This window comes from Poeciliopsis prolifica, unplaced genomic scaffold (genome assembly GCF_027474105.1).
Source record: "Poeciliopsis prolifica strain line A6 unplaced genomic scaffold, Auburn_PproV2 SCAFFOLD004, whole genome shotgun sequence".
Taxonomy (NCBI): Eukaryota; Metazoa; Chordata; class Actinopteri; order Cyprinodontiformes; family Poeciliidae; genus Poeciliopsis; species Poeciliopsis prolifica.
The window spans coordinates 13796284-13809479 of NW_026562379.1; the positions used below are offsets into that span (position 1 = coordinate 13796284).

General features: G+C 36.5%; 1 protein-coding gene across 1 annotated transcript in view; it reads left to right on the forward strand.

The window, feature by feature from the left end:
- Positions 1 to 1118: 1118 nt before the first annotated feature.
- Positions 1119 to 13196, forward strand: part of gbe1b (glucan (1,4-alpha-), branching enzyme 1b) — a 100493-nt gene continuing 88415 nt past the window's right edge. Inside the window, exon 1 of the mRNA XM_055027793.1 lies at positions 1119 to 1302. Within this exon, the coding sequence (XP_054883768.1) occupies positions 1205 to 1302 (98 nt within the window). The 5' untranslated portion in view covers positions 1119 to 1204. The remainder of the gene's footprint in view (positions 1303 to 13196) is intronic.

Sequence of the window (13196 nt, forward strand, 5' to 3'; positions counted from 1 at the left end):
TAACAACAAATATTGTTATTGTTCAAAAAATGTAAGATTTCTTCTGGTCTTTTAAAATATTACTAAAAACTGTGCAGTTGGTGAATTTTTTATCACAGTGACTCATTTTTTTTTTGTCATTGGTGGTGAATATATCATAAAACAGACATTAATCGCGAAAGTAAAGATCTTTGTATTTCGTGGCAGTGTGTTACTAGAAAAAAACCCGCTAATCTCAATAGCAAATTAATAGGTAATTTGCTTATGAAACATAAATTTTTTTGATATTCTTCTTAGACAAGATTTAACTTCGTGGCACTTAGTTACACACTCATCTCTTAGAAACAGATATACAAATATTATTGTTAAAAAAAAACATAGGATTTCTTATGCTCTTTTGAAACAATACTTATCTTACACTACTTACAACTTAAGAATTGTTTTTTCTTAGAATTTGTTTTGATTTGAATTTGCCTCGCTTTTTTTTTTTTTGCCAATTACGTCGCCGTGGTTACTCCATATGCCAATATCAGTAATAGCCCGCCAGCAGCCGCAGGTTCGATATTATAGCGTGGTGTGCGCAGATGAACGGCAGTCATTTTGAGGTGTAGAGTAAATGCATGGAGGCATTTCAACGCTCTCCTATGCTCTGCTATGTCAGGTCCCAATAAATGAATTTCACTGTTTTGACACAAATTGTTGATATCAGTTATGATATTCTGATTTATTAAGATGCACCTGTGAATAATTGTTCTATTCTACACTTTTGTAATTTTCCTATTCTGTGATGTTCAATGCCAATCTTGAGGATACAATTTGAATTGTTATGCTAATGTGTAACAATGTTTAATTTGCTACTAAGTATGTCGTATTTATCTGTAGCTGGATGACTTTTTAAAGTTTCGGTACTGTAGTTTATAATAATAATAATAATAATCAGATCCGTTGCAAAGGAGTCAATACATCGACTTATATTCCTTTGGAGTGGCTCCTTAAAGGCACAGAGCAGCACATCAGAAACGGATCAGCTGTCAGGCTTCTGGTGTGTTGTAAACTCGGCCCGGTGCGGTGGGACGGGCTCAGGCAGAGGAGCAGCGTGATTCGCTGCGGGGCTCCGGTTGCTCGAAGCCCGAAACACATCCCCCCCTCCCCTCTCTTTCCCTTTCTGTCACTGTCATCACCGGAGCGGTCGGTGCTCGATTGGTTTCGTCTGGCTGCAGAAACCATGGAAGACCATGAAGATAATGTCTCAATTCCCGAATTCAACAACCTTCTCCAGACGGACCCTCACCTCAAAAAGTACGAGAACGACTTCAGGAGGAGGTAAACCAACCGACTCACACTTCGGTTTCCGTGCACAGCGTGTCAAAGCCAAGACCCCCGCTAAAGCGAGGAAAGAGCCACGCTTACCTTGCATCCGTGTCTTGAAACACATAAAACACACCTGACATTCAAAACTCGATCGTTGTGCAATAGAGCGTCTCCTTCTGTGGCCACGGAACGAATGAGGAGAAGCACAGAGCACCATTCCCACTCATGCACAGTGGGCTAACCTTTCAACCCTCCCCCTCTTCATCACTCTGGTCCTACCAGCTGGCATTCAGATATGATTGCAGCCCATAGGAAAGTCATGAAAAACTGCCAGAAAAGCCACATTTTGCGTGACAGGTTGCAGCAGGAAAACGCAAGTCGTTTAAACTTCCTGTGTGTGACAGCTTAAGGGTCCGACGTGCTTCAGTCATTCGATGCGCTGAGGCGGCGCTGAAGTTCACCCTGCTGCCTGTGTGTCTGATGTTTGTTTTGTTTTTTTATGTGTGAACGAAAACATCGAATTGCTGTGCAGAGTTTTGAGTATGCAGCTGCAGACACTTGCAGTGTAGTAGATCCTGCATTCCTACTGACCTCTGCAGAGTGTGTTACACAATTTGCTCCCTTTAACCCAGAGTTGACATTGAAACAAATTTAGACTTGGACTCATGCATGAAGTGGAAGACTGTTTGGATTAAGCTCAACTGACAGGCTGTTTGGCAATATTTAGCAATTATTTCATGGCGTCAGTTGCTCGTCTTTCTCAGATGTCTTAAAAAGTCCTGCAGTTTTTTGTTTATTATCACTTTTGCATTTTCTCCTGTCAAGCTCTCAAATTGCATTATATTTTGCTGTTATTTTTGCTGGTTAATTATCACAAAGTAGTGTTTAAGTGTGAAAGTAAAGCATTGCATGTGTTTGTTTCTTTACAAAAAATCTGAAAGGTGTGGTGTGCATTTGTATTTAGTCCCTCTTCACTATGATAGCCCTGAATAATTGCATGAAAAATAGAACTTTGTTGTTCTGCAAATCCCTGGAAATGTTTGCCTTAGAATTGTGTGTTACCTTTCTCAACCCATTTAACACCCATCAAACTTGTGTCAAAACCAACTTCTCAAATTATTCACCTTAAAAACTATTCTTCTACCTAATGAGACTGGTTAGTTAGAATTTTTTGTTTAAAAGCAAGTGTGCTTTTGAAATTAATCCAATGGGTTAAAATTGTTAGAGGTGACTAGCTCTACTGATTGGTACAATCGTGACTTTTTGCAAAGGGTGAATGAGGATTTTCTATAAATAGATTTGAAAATCACTATGCATTCATATTTCATGACAGTACTGTTGCTTGATAAGCAAATTTTCATTTTTATTTTATAGATTTCCAAATTATGATTCAATGTGAAGCATCAGAATCACAATGAATTATGAAATGAGAGATGTAAATCAGTCAAAATAACAAGAGAAGTCAAAAAAGATCAAATGCACTTTTTTTAAAAACATTAATCATAAATCCTTAATATGTACATCTGTGTGCGCTCTAAAGGAGAAAACATTTTGGCATTTACTTCAACTCATGCTATAGGTTATGTTGACCAGAACATTAGCAAAGTTTTACATTAGCAGAAATACAATTAGATGTGAGTTTATTTTCTTTAACAATGGAAAAATGTATTTTTAAAACAGCACTGTGAATAAATATATTCTTTACAAACAATTTTTATTACATTTTTACTGATACGTTTTTACATTAAATGATTTGTTCATTGCTCACCATTTGCTTGTCTGTAAAAACCTGTGCGAAAACTGTGGTGGATATTTAATTCTGTGCTGCTTATTATCGCACCTTAGACACTTTATTAAATAGAAATGGTTCTATCTCATCTCATTGCATTGAAGTTGTTTCACTTAATTTCCAGTTCATGTTAAATCACCCTCTTCTGATGATGTCCCGTTTCTCAGTCAGAAGATGACAGTAATAATAACCCAGAGAGGCATCTGCTCATTTTGGGTCATCCTTCAGTGAAACTAAGCCTCAAAACTCCACTAAGGGACCACATAGTTTCATGTGTTTTCATTACCGTGTCAGATCTCGTTTCTAATGTGGCAGGTAAGGGACCACCTGCTTAGTATTTGGAGCCAGCGATCAGGGCTGTAGCCTCGCAGAGAGATGAGCATGTCAGTTCCATCTAAGACACAGCTTGGGATTTCTAGGCTTCACTGCACACTAGACATGTCTCCAACACCTGTCCTGCTGATAAACGCTGCACATAAAGTATTTTACATATAGAATTGCTGCTGTGTCAAGGTTAATTCTTGATAAGCTCCCAGTGTTCTCATCCCCAGAGACCAAACACCATAACACAAACACAAGCTGAAATCAAAATCTCCTTTTCTTTTTTTTTTTGAGCTGCTGTGGCATGCTGAGTCCCAGTGGCAAGAATTTAGCAGCGTTATCAGAAGGAGACCTATGACCACAAAGATTGATTCTTTGGATTTCACCACCAACCCAGGGATCAGAGCTGCCCATTTTTCAGGTCTAATCAACTTTCATGTCACACAGAGACGTTCTGCACAGTTAATATGATTCCAGGAGAACTCTCTCATCCCAATTAGTTTTTGTGGTTGCTTGTTTCTCCTCTTGTTTAATTTCACTGGGATGCGGTTTTTGAAAGGGATTATAAAACCTGCTGCTGGGGCTGTTTGCATGCTATTGCTAGAATGTGCAGAGTTCTGTTGACATGTGTCAATATTTAACCTTCCTCTTGCACAATTCTGCAGGAAGGGTTGAGAAGTGATTTTTTTTTAACTGCAGTACAATTTATATCTTAAAATGACGCAATAAAAAAAAAAGTGCATGTCTCTTCACTTTTAGAGTTCAGAAACTTAAAATTGGACCAGTTCATCTCAAGTTCAGGATTTGTACACTTTTAGCTTGTGTAGTATCTAGAGTATGGAAGACTTGCCTTTGGGTTTGCTTGGACTGGTCACTGTCTTTCCCAGGTTTTTGTAATTAGGTCATTTGTCTGGTGAGGCGAATCACCACAGAAACCTCAGACTTCTCAGCACAGTGGTGGAGGAGAAATGTCTTGCAGTTTCTGGGCCTGGGCATCTTGCAGTCAGAACACCTTTTTACACTGATCTGTATAAAAAGGTGTTCTAAAGACAAATGTGTTTTTATTTTTCAGGTGTTGCTGATCAATGTGGGTCCAAAAGTTACTAAATCATGAACCACAAAAAGTTTTTACATTTTGCCTTCATCTTGGTTTATTTCACATACTGTATTTAACATTCCCTCCATAACTGGACTCCAAATACAAGCAAAGGGCTTTCAGCAAAACCTAAAAACCTAGCAATTAATATTAACTTGCTTGTAATGGTAATACAGTGTGTTTGGAGCAAAACTGATTATTATTTTCATTATTAGCACAGTTTTGTTAAGTAAAGTGGACTCCTATTATTCAAAGGGGTTAAATATCACATCCACATATTAACAGATAAAATCCCAAGAAAAATTAAGAAAAAGCTAATGGATGCAATCTTCCTTGTCTCCATTCAACCAGTCAACGCCATGAAAATGAATTCTGCTGCTGGACTGGCTGCTTTGCAAATACCAGCCAATAGCGTGCCAAATAACATTGTACTTACATATTTCAGCTTTTTGCTTGTGTGCTTCACGGCTAGGCAAATTTTTTTATGAACAAATTGGAGTTGTTACAGGGAAAAATGTGTAAATGGTGAATTGACAAATACTGAACAGCAAATAGGCGAGGGCTTACTGTAGTAATTATATGAACACACAAAAGCACATCAGAAGGAACATGTGAATTGATTGGTTGATTAAATTTGGCTGTAAAAAGTGAATACATTTTCTGCCAGTTCAATTTCAGTGAGAGTAATTGTTTTGAGTTGAGTGACATCAGTTAGTTACCACTTTGTCACAATACTTCAAAAAAGTTCGTTTTTTGGCAATGGACTTCTGTTCAGATACTAAGCTATTTCCATTTCCTTTGCTTCCTCGATCCTCAGCCAAAAGGATGTTATTTCAAACACTCCTTACTGATGACCTGACGTAAACCCCAATACGATCTAAGATCAGCGGTTGAACAGCTTTCTCATGTGTGTCTTCATGTGATCTGGATGGACTCGACACCACTGTGCTTCAGCTGTCACCATCACTCACGCAACGCATCACGACAGAACCGATCACTCTATATTTAGGTTTTCACATTTTGCAACCAGGAGTGTGTTAACCTGACACAGAGTTCAGCTCTTTCCCAAAGATTGATACAGATGGTATTTTAAATACTGAAAATTTTGTTAAAATACAAAGCTATTTAATAAAATAAAAAATGCTGAATTTGATTAGAAATATAAAGCGATTACTTCTATATCTTTACTGAATAAGTTTCTCATTACCAATAATTACCAATAAAGAAAAGAACAAAAAAACTAAACTTAGTTGGATTTCAAGTTATTTAAGAAATATTTTTTATTTATTTTTTATCCAAGTCGCAATAAGAACTTGCATATAAATATAATGGATTGTGTTCACAAATACTGTAAAATGATTTTAAAAAAAAGACCACTTAAACAATTAAGAATAAGCTGTGGGAGCTTTGCTGGACAGGACTCTGTATGGGGTAGTTGATCTCAAAGCAGACCTATATATAAACGATTTTTAGCTCATTGAGATTTGTAATTTTGTAGCAAAAGCATAAAATGCTTGCCATAATTTAAAATGCAGCTTCTTAATGTACATTATAATGTACAGCCCTGTGTGGTATACAAAGGTTTGTAAAAGTTGTATTGTTTATTTATTTTTTTATTTTTTTCCATTCTTCATTGTCTAAGGTTTATAATTCACCAGGAAAGGTGCTGGAGTGGGCATAAACTAACATAGACTAAGCAGTTCGCCTTTCATTGTTTGGCATTGAAAGGCTGGCTGAAAGACGGCCATCACTTAGCGCTAAACCAATCCCTCTGTTTAAGAAAACTGTGTTAAAGAGTTACCAAGCTAGGACTGGCGTGTGTGTTAAACAGCTTTTGATAGGCTGGCTTCCCCTGGAGATATTACATTGTTATTCTTTAGAGCAAAACACTAAATATGTTTATGTAGTGGGTTTATGGGTTTATTCTGTGGTTTATTTCAGTGGGTGTCATACATATATGTTGGAGTGGGGACGTCAAGGGATGCACAAGTCAAATAATCAGAGCAGAAGATCTATCAATTTTACCATACTATGCTGTAATCAATGCTAAGGACAGCAAATAATAATAATAAACTTTTTTTTTAACTTTATCAAAAGTCAGATAAAGGTTTGTGATGTTTTCCCACAGATAGAAACAATTCCTTTTTTTCGGACTATATTTAAAGCAACACTTTTCATCAAAACATATTTAGCACATGTTTCCGCATTTGAGTGTCCTTGTTCTAAAAATTAAATTATTCTTCAGGGTAGACCTCAAAGAAAATTGCATCGACCAAAATGAGTGTTTCTCTTTGAAAAAGGAAATTAAATAATCTAAAAAGGGCTTTTGTTTACATGAAAACTGGTGAATGGACTGTAAATCTTCTAAATATGTCTAAATTCTGAGCTTGTTACTCTGTGGTTATAAAATGTAAGCTGCTTTGTGACATTAGATGGATGACCAAAATCAGAAAATGAAGGTCTGATGCTAAATTATTCTTGTATAAAATCTTCCTCATCTTGCAGTTTGGATTGTTTTGCCACCAATATGAAAGTAATTTTAGGTAAAATTACCATTTTTCTTAACTGTCAAGACTTTAATTTCCATCTGTACAGATGTTTTCATAAATAATTCAACTCTTTCTGAACCACCCAATGCTGTTGTAGGTAAATACATGTGTCGTATTTATTTAATTCAAAGCTCTTTGAAGCTGGCTCGTTTTGTCAGTGGGGAACTAAGCTTTTGTCCTACATTCACTTCAAGAACTAGCAGCGGACACTTTGAACCAGAACTGGTACAAAGCCCACACAGGCCAGTTTTCCTAATGAAGTGTAAGTGAGACAGAATCTCCAGAGAGTAAAGTCAAAGAATGATCCTCGGCCACAAATAGTACAGCAGAACTGCTCCACGGCTGCTGCCAGATTTGGTAGGAGCTTTTCACTTTTTCTCCAAATCACCCCAGACTGGATCTTTCTCTGCTCACTTTGTTTTTCACACTTCTGTGGCTCTGTAGAAGGAACATCTTCTGGGTCTGGAGAAGAATTAAACCCCTCTGTGTAAGGCTGAGCAATATGAATGTAAAATTGTGTCATGATATTTTCGGTTTCATTTTTATTGCCATAAAAATGAAAGTGTCTTTTTTCAGCATCTTTATGACTGTAACTGCATGTTGCAGTAATCCTGATATTGATGACTATCAGCTTTTTGTCTTTTATTGTTATTACTTTCTTCTGGTAATATTGCATCTTTATTCTGGTGATTTTAAGACTTTATTCTCATGATATTATAACTTTTTATTCTCGTCACTAAAGGGATGAGAATATAAAAACTAAAACTCTGTGGTTCAAATTTCAACTTATTTATTTTTTAATTTGACATGATAGTCCAACCCAATTCTTTCAAAAACATCTTTTGTTCAAATAAAGCACTCCAAATTGTTGCATTTATTTGAACTAAGCCCTCTTTACTGAGGCCTCTAAATGGAGTTCAGAAGTCATCTAATCGAATATGTGTTTGTAATCTAATCGTAGAATAAATTAAGCTCTGTGAAGCTCTGAGAGGCTGGCTAGTGACCATTAGTGGACAAGCAACACCATGAAGACTAAGGAACACATCAGACAGGTTAGGAATGAATTTGTAAGGAAGTTTGAAGCAAATAGGTTATTCCAAGCTGTGGACGTCCCCTATTCAATCCATCATCTGGATTGAATAATATGCTGCATGCTCTGGATTTACAATTGGTGGTATGAAAAAGCCCAATTGATAGTTTTGCAAAGGACTGTGATGCATTTACTTTAAAATTCTATTACAAAAAATAGCAGTAATACTATGCTTTTAACTTTATTTTACTGTATGTATTTTGTTCAGTGAGTTAAATGGCAGGGAGTGTCAAATCTGCTTAAAGTTTGTATAGTTGGCATTGAGATGAGAGATATTTTTTTTATAATCCAAGTAAAAGAAAAAAAATGTTCGAACAATAAATACATTTAAAAATATTTATATTTTAAAAATATTTTGTTAGGAATGTTTAATGCGCGATTACCTAAGAGAATCATGTTCAAATTTGATGTGCATTAATTTCAGATAATAATTTACCAGATACTCTATTCTTCCAATCCCAACAGTGCTGAGCTAACCTGTTGGGTTTAAAACTACCTAGTTCAACAAACCTGCACCTCATTTCTGTCTCTTGTTTTTGTCAATGTTTGTTGCAAAAAAAAAAAAAAAAGAAAAGAAAAGGAGGCTGTGTGTCCCTGTCCTTTGGAATTGTCAGACCTTAAGGTACACAAGAAATCTGCATGAACAAGTAAAGACCTGATGGGTCTTTACACAAACATTTGGTTACTTAAAAATATATAAAAAAAACAAAAAACTGATGCAATAGACACAACTTGATTCACTCAAGTTGGGCATTTAACAAGTTGACCCCTTTTTTAAACTGAATTTCAGCAGCAATCAGGTATTTGTAGTGTGTCAGTGAAGCAGTGAAAAGATTTTCCTAACAGAAAGTGCAGTCTTCCTCTTGCATGTTGCAACCTGAGCACTTGTGTTCTTGTGGGAGCCAGTTCACTATGTTGCTGAATGTGAGCCCCTGCTGTGCAGTACGAAGTAGGCAAACCTCAAAAGTTTTCTCTGCTTTAAAAACCACATTCTTAGACTTAAAAGCATCATAAGAAGTAGAGGATAAGATCAGTCGGTTTCCATGAGGAGGAGGGCTCTATAAAGTGCTGGCTTAGGGGCCCACTTTTTTTTCTTCTTCTTTTGGAGTGAGATTGTGCTGCTCCGCTGTGGCATCCAGCAGTTTTTTGAGATTGAATATGAGAGCTGTGAACAATCTAAATTTATTTGAAAGCGTATTCATTTTTGGACTACGTTATACTATTTAAACTTTTCTCCCCTCTAGTTTATAGTTTTGTTTTAGAACCAGGCAGAAGGCAATGTTTACCTTCTGTAGCCATCTAAAAAGACTGGTTTAGAAATGGGGATTAAAAAAGTTAGAAAAAAAAATATTTTATCAACTTTTATCCATTGTTTTTCAACAGAAGTTTTTGTTTTTTTCTGGTGTGAAACTCCCTGATGAAAAGGTGAACTGACAAAGCCCCAACTACAATCTTTTCCTCTACAAGTTTTTGTAATATTTTAGGAACTCCTATTTTGCTCTATGTAATATTAACAAAAGTCAATATTTTTTCACCTTCCATAATTTAAAGCAGCTATAGTTTAAATATTTAAAAAGGTTTTCAGCATCTTCTACTAGATAAATAAGCACTGGTATTTTCCTTTGCAAAGCATATTGACAGATTTAATTGTAAAAGAACTGCAAATGAGCCCCTGGGCCACACTTTGGACACCCTTGTTGAGAGGAAGGATTATAATGTATAGTTTGTTTACATAGATGAATGGATTACAACATGCTCAAATTATGTGTAATGAGCAGTTAAAGAAAGATTCACTCAAGTTGAAGCTGAAGGTTTACTCACTGTGAAAAACAGGACTGGGTCGGTCTGAAAACCTTCCCTTAGCTTCTGTTTGTAGTGCCTCAATAACTCACAGATTGTATGATAACATAAAATGTCAACACATAATAAAAATCCACAGAGAACCGGGAAGGTTTCAGGTGAATGCAGAGAGAAGAAACTAGTCATGAGGTGAACCACAATTCTGCAGTTTTAATACCGACTTCACTGCATTTGGAATTCAGGAGCAGCACTCCCATGAAAAAAAAAATGGGTTGCCATATGTGATAAGATGGCCGAAGCTGCTGCTCTTTGCTGCTTTATGTGCGGGTGTCATCGAACCAAATGCTGCCTCAGAGTCTCATGTGAAGCTGCATGAATTTTGTAATAATAAAACACATAATTTGTCAAGACATTTTATAAAAAAAACTATGTTGAAGGAATAAATTTCAGAGGTACATTTTGTCATGTATCTCACTCTCTATATCATTGTGTTCTGATTCACATCATGATTAAAACAGAATATGCAGTACTATGAAAAATATTTGCCTGCTTCCAGATTTCTGCTGTTTATGATTATTTTGACATACCTAATTGCTTCAGATCATCAAAAATATATAGTATATAAGGCAAAGATAACCCAAAATAAAATTAAACAACCAGCATTCTAACATTTATTTTATTTATGAAGGAGAAGAAAGATATCACAATGAGCTGAAAGTAGCTAAAAATATCATTTCTCCCTAAACCCAGAAGTTTGTATGAAAGTGACAATTAATCTTTTATAAGACTGCAAAGAAATGTTTACCCACTGCTCTTTTAAGATTTTTTTTTTATTGGCCACATTGGAGGGTTTTGAGCAAAAATAAAAACTATACAACGGGATGAGATTTAAATCTGGACTTTGACTAGACCACTCCAAGACCTATTTTACATATTAATCTTTTTAACTTTAAATTATTTGGATGTGGACATTGTGGTATGCTTCATATTATTGTCTCTGACCATTTCTGGACCATCCTGCTGTGTACCAGGATGTCCTGAGCAGAGTTCATGATGTCATTAATAATGACACCATGAACCGAAATGTCATTGGCATTTGAATCATGAACTCTGATCTTATCTTGATGTCTGCAGACCTTTAGCTGTTGTTTTACATTGTTCTTTGACTTCCTGAATGAGGTGTTGATTTAGTTGTTTGCCACACATGGGAAGGTTCAACATGGCTTTAATTGAATATTTTTCTTCATTTTGTGAATGCAAACATAGATTGGGTGCCCCATTTACAGAGGCTGTTAGTGACACATGAGTCTGGTATTTGCTGAAGGTATTCAGCAAAGGTCCTAGGCCTGAGACCTTCCCCCTTCTCTCTGCCCATTTCTGCTCTAAATATGACCTTAAAAAAACGAGTTTGTTCAAAAGGGACGTAAAGCTTTCAAAAATGATATTCTCATTTTTATATCTTTTTTTTGAAGCTTTCTTTAGTTTAGAACATGCTGCTTTATCATTTCATCTGGCTTACTTCATGTTGTTCAGACAGGTTCAATTTAACTGATTTCTTAAACCTGGGTGTGTCCAGAGTAGAAGCGCAACTGTCCTACAGATGTGGTGGTTTAGTTATTCTATGGTTCAACATAGGTCCAGGATGTTTAATTAGATTTTCCATACAGAAATGAATTCATAATTAATTTTTTTCATAAGTACTTTAGTTATCCTTTGTCTGATATAACATTGGTTTTATATGAAACAATTAAATGTTTCAGAATAAATCAATACATGTTTACAACACTGCTAGTCGAAGACAGTGTTTTCATAAAAGACTGAATTATGTTGACTTACCTTATTTAAAGTCATTGACAGAATTTTTATGGGTTTAAATATTGTAACTCTGGGTCACTTCGTTTTTGTGCTCCCTTTCCTTTCAGCATATTCTCAAAATTGTGACAAAGTGCTATAGGAGGCATGTGGCAGCATTGGTCAGACTTTAAAGGTTTCCATTTGGTAACCACTGCCTGCATCCAGCATGCTTAAGTCGGGAAGCAGCTGCTGAGAAATCATCATTAAACCCCAGGGCATTCACAGGCGAGCCTCAGCTTTGGTTCAGGGCTATAGGGGACAGAGTACACTTAACTCTCCTGGCTGAGAGAGGCACTATGTGGCCGGGGAATCTGATATGGACACCAGCTTGCCTGCAGAAACGAAAGTGAGATAAATTGTAAACTAGTTAGTCTGTCTTTTGCAGTTCAAGGTAATAGACAGACGTTTATCTGTTAGGAAATGCCTGTAGTCATACATTCTGAAGGCAGAGAGGCAGGTTTTCATCTGGAGGTAGAACCTCAAAAAGATTAAAAAAAAGAAGGTGCAGAAAAAAATAAGGCACCATGAGCTGCTTGTGCTCGAATGTTTTTGAAATGCTTCGAGAAATGTTATCATGATAAAGGAAATCGAACTTTTCCCATGCATGACTGCGGAACGCTTGAACGCTGTTTTGCCTTTGCAATTGTTTGTTACACTGACGATTAAAAGGAAAATTAGGAAATCTATTTTTACTGTTGCTAACAATTTAGATATGCAAACACCGTACCAGTCAAACATTTGCATCATGTTGGAAATAGTTCAAATGCCTTCTTTTTTTGTCATTACTCAGGCAAAACAATAAATGAGTTATGTCTCCAAAAAGTTGCCAAAGGTTTCCAATCCAGCATGCTTCACGACCAAAGTTAAGAAACTTAAACAGACTATTAAACTTTCACCCTTAATGGTTTCTGTCGAACTCTGCATGGTGGAGCAGTTGTTGCCTTGCAGTAAGAATGCCTTGGGCTCAAATGCTGGCCTCGGGTCTTTCTACATGAAGTTTCTACATTCTCTCTGTGCATTCTGGGGATTTCTGCCAATAAAGAGAGAACTGCGAGGCTATTTTAACTTGATTCTCGAAGCTTCCCCTGAGCAGTAAGTTTCTGTGTAGACGGTTGTAGTTATGTGTTTGTGCTTGCTCTGATTTCATCAATCAGATAGAATCTGATTGATGAATTGACACCCGAAATGGCAAGCTTTGTGGCATCTCCTTGCAATAAAACTTCCACACTCAAGAGTGTTGCTGGTTGCTCAACTTTTAACATCAAGCACTGATTGGTAAAAAAACAGATTTCTCCATTTCTGACCAGCTGGTCACCTGAAAATTGTTTGATTGTGGTCACCAGCCAACCACCTATTTGTCTCCCAAAGACTCGGGAACATTTAGAAATGAAGACACTCAAAATACTG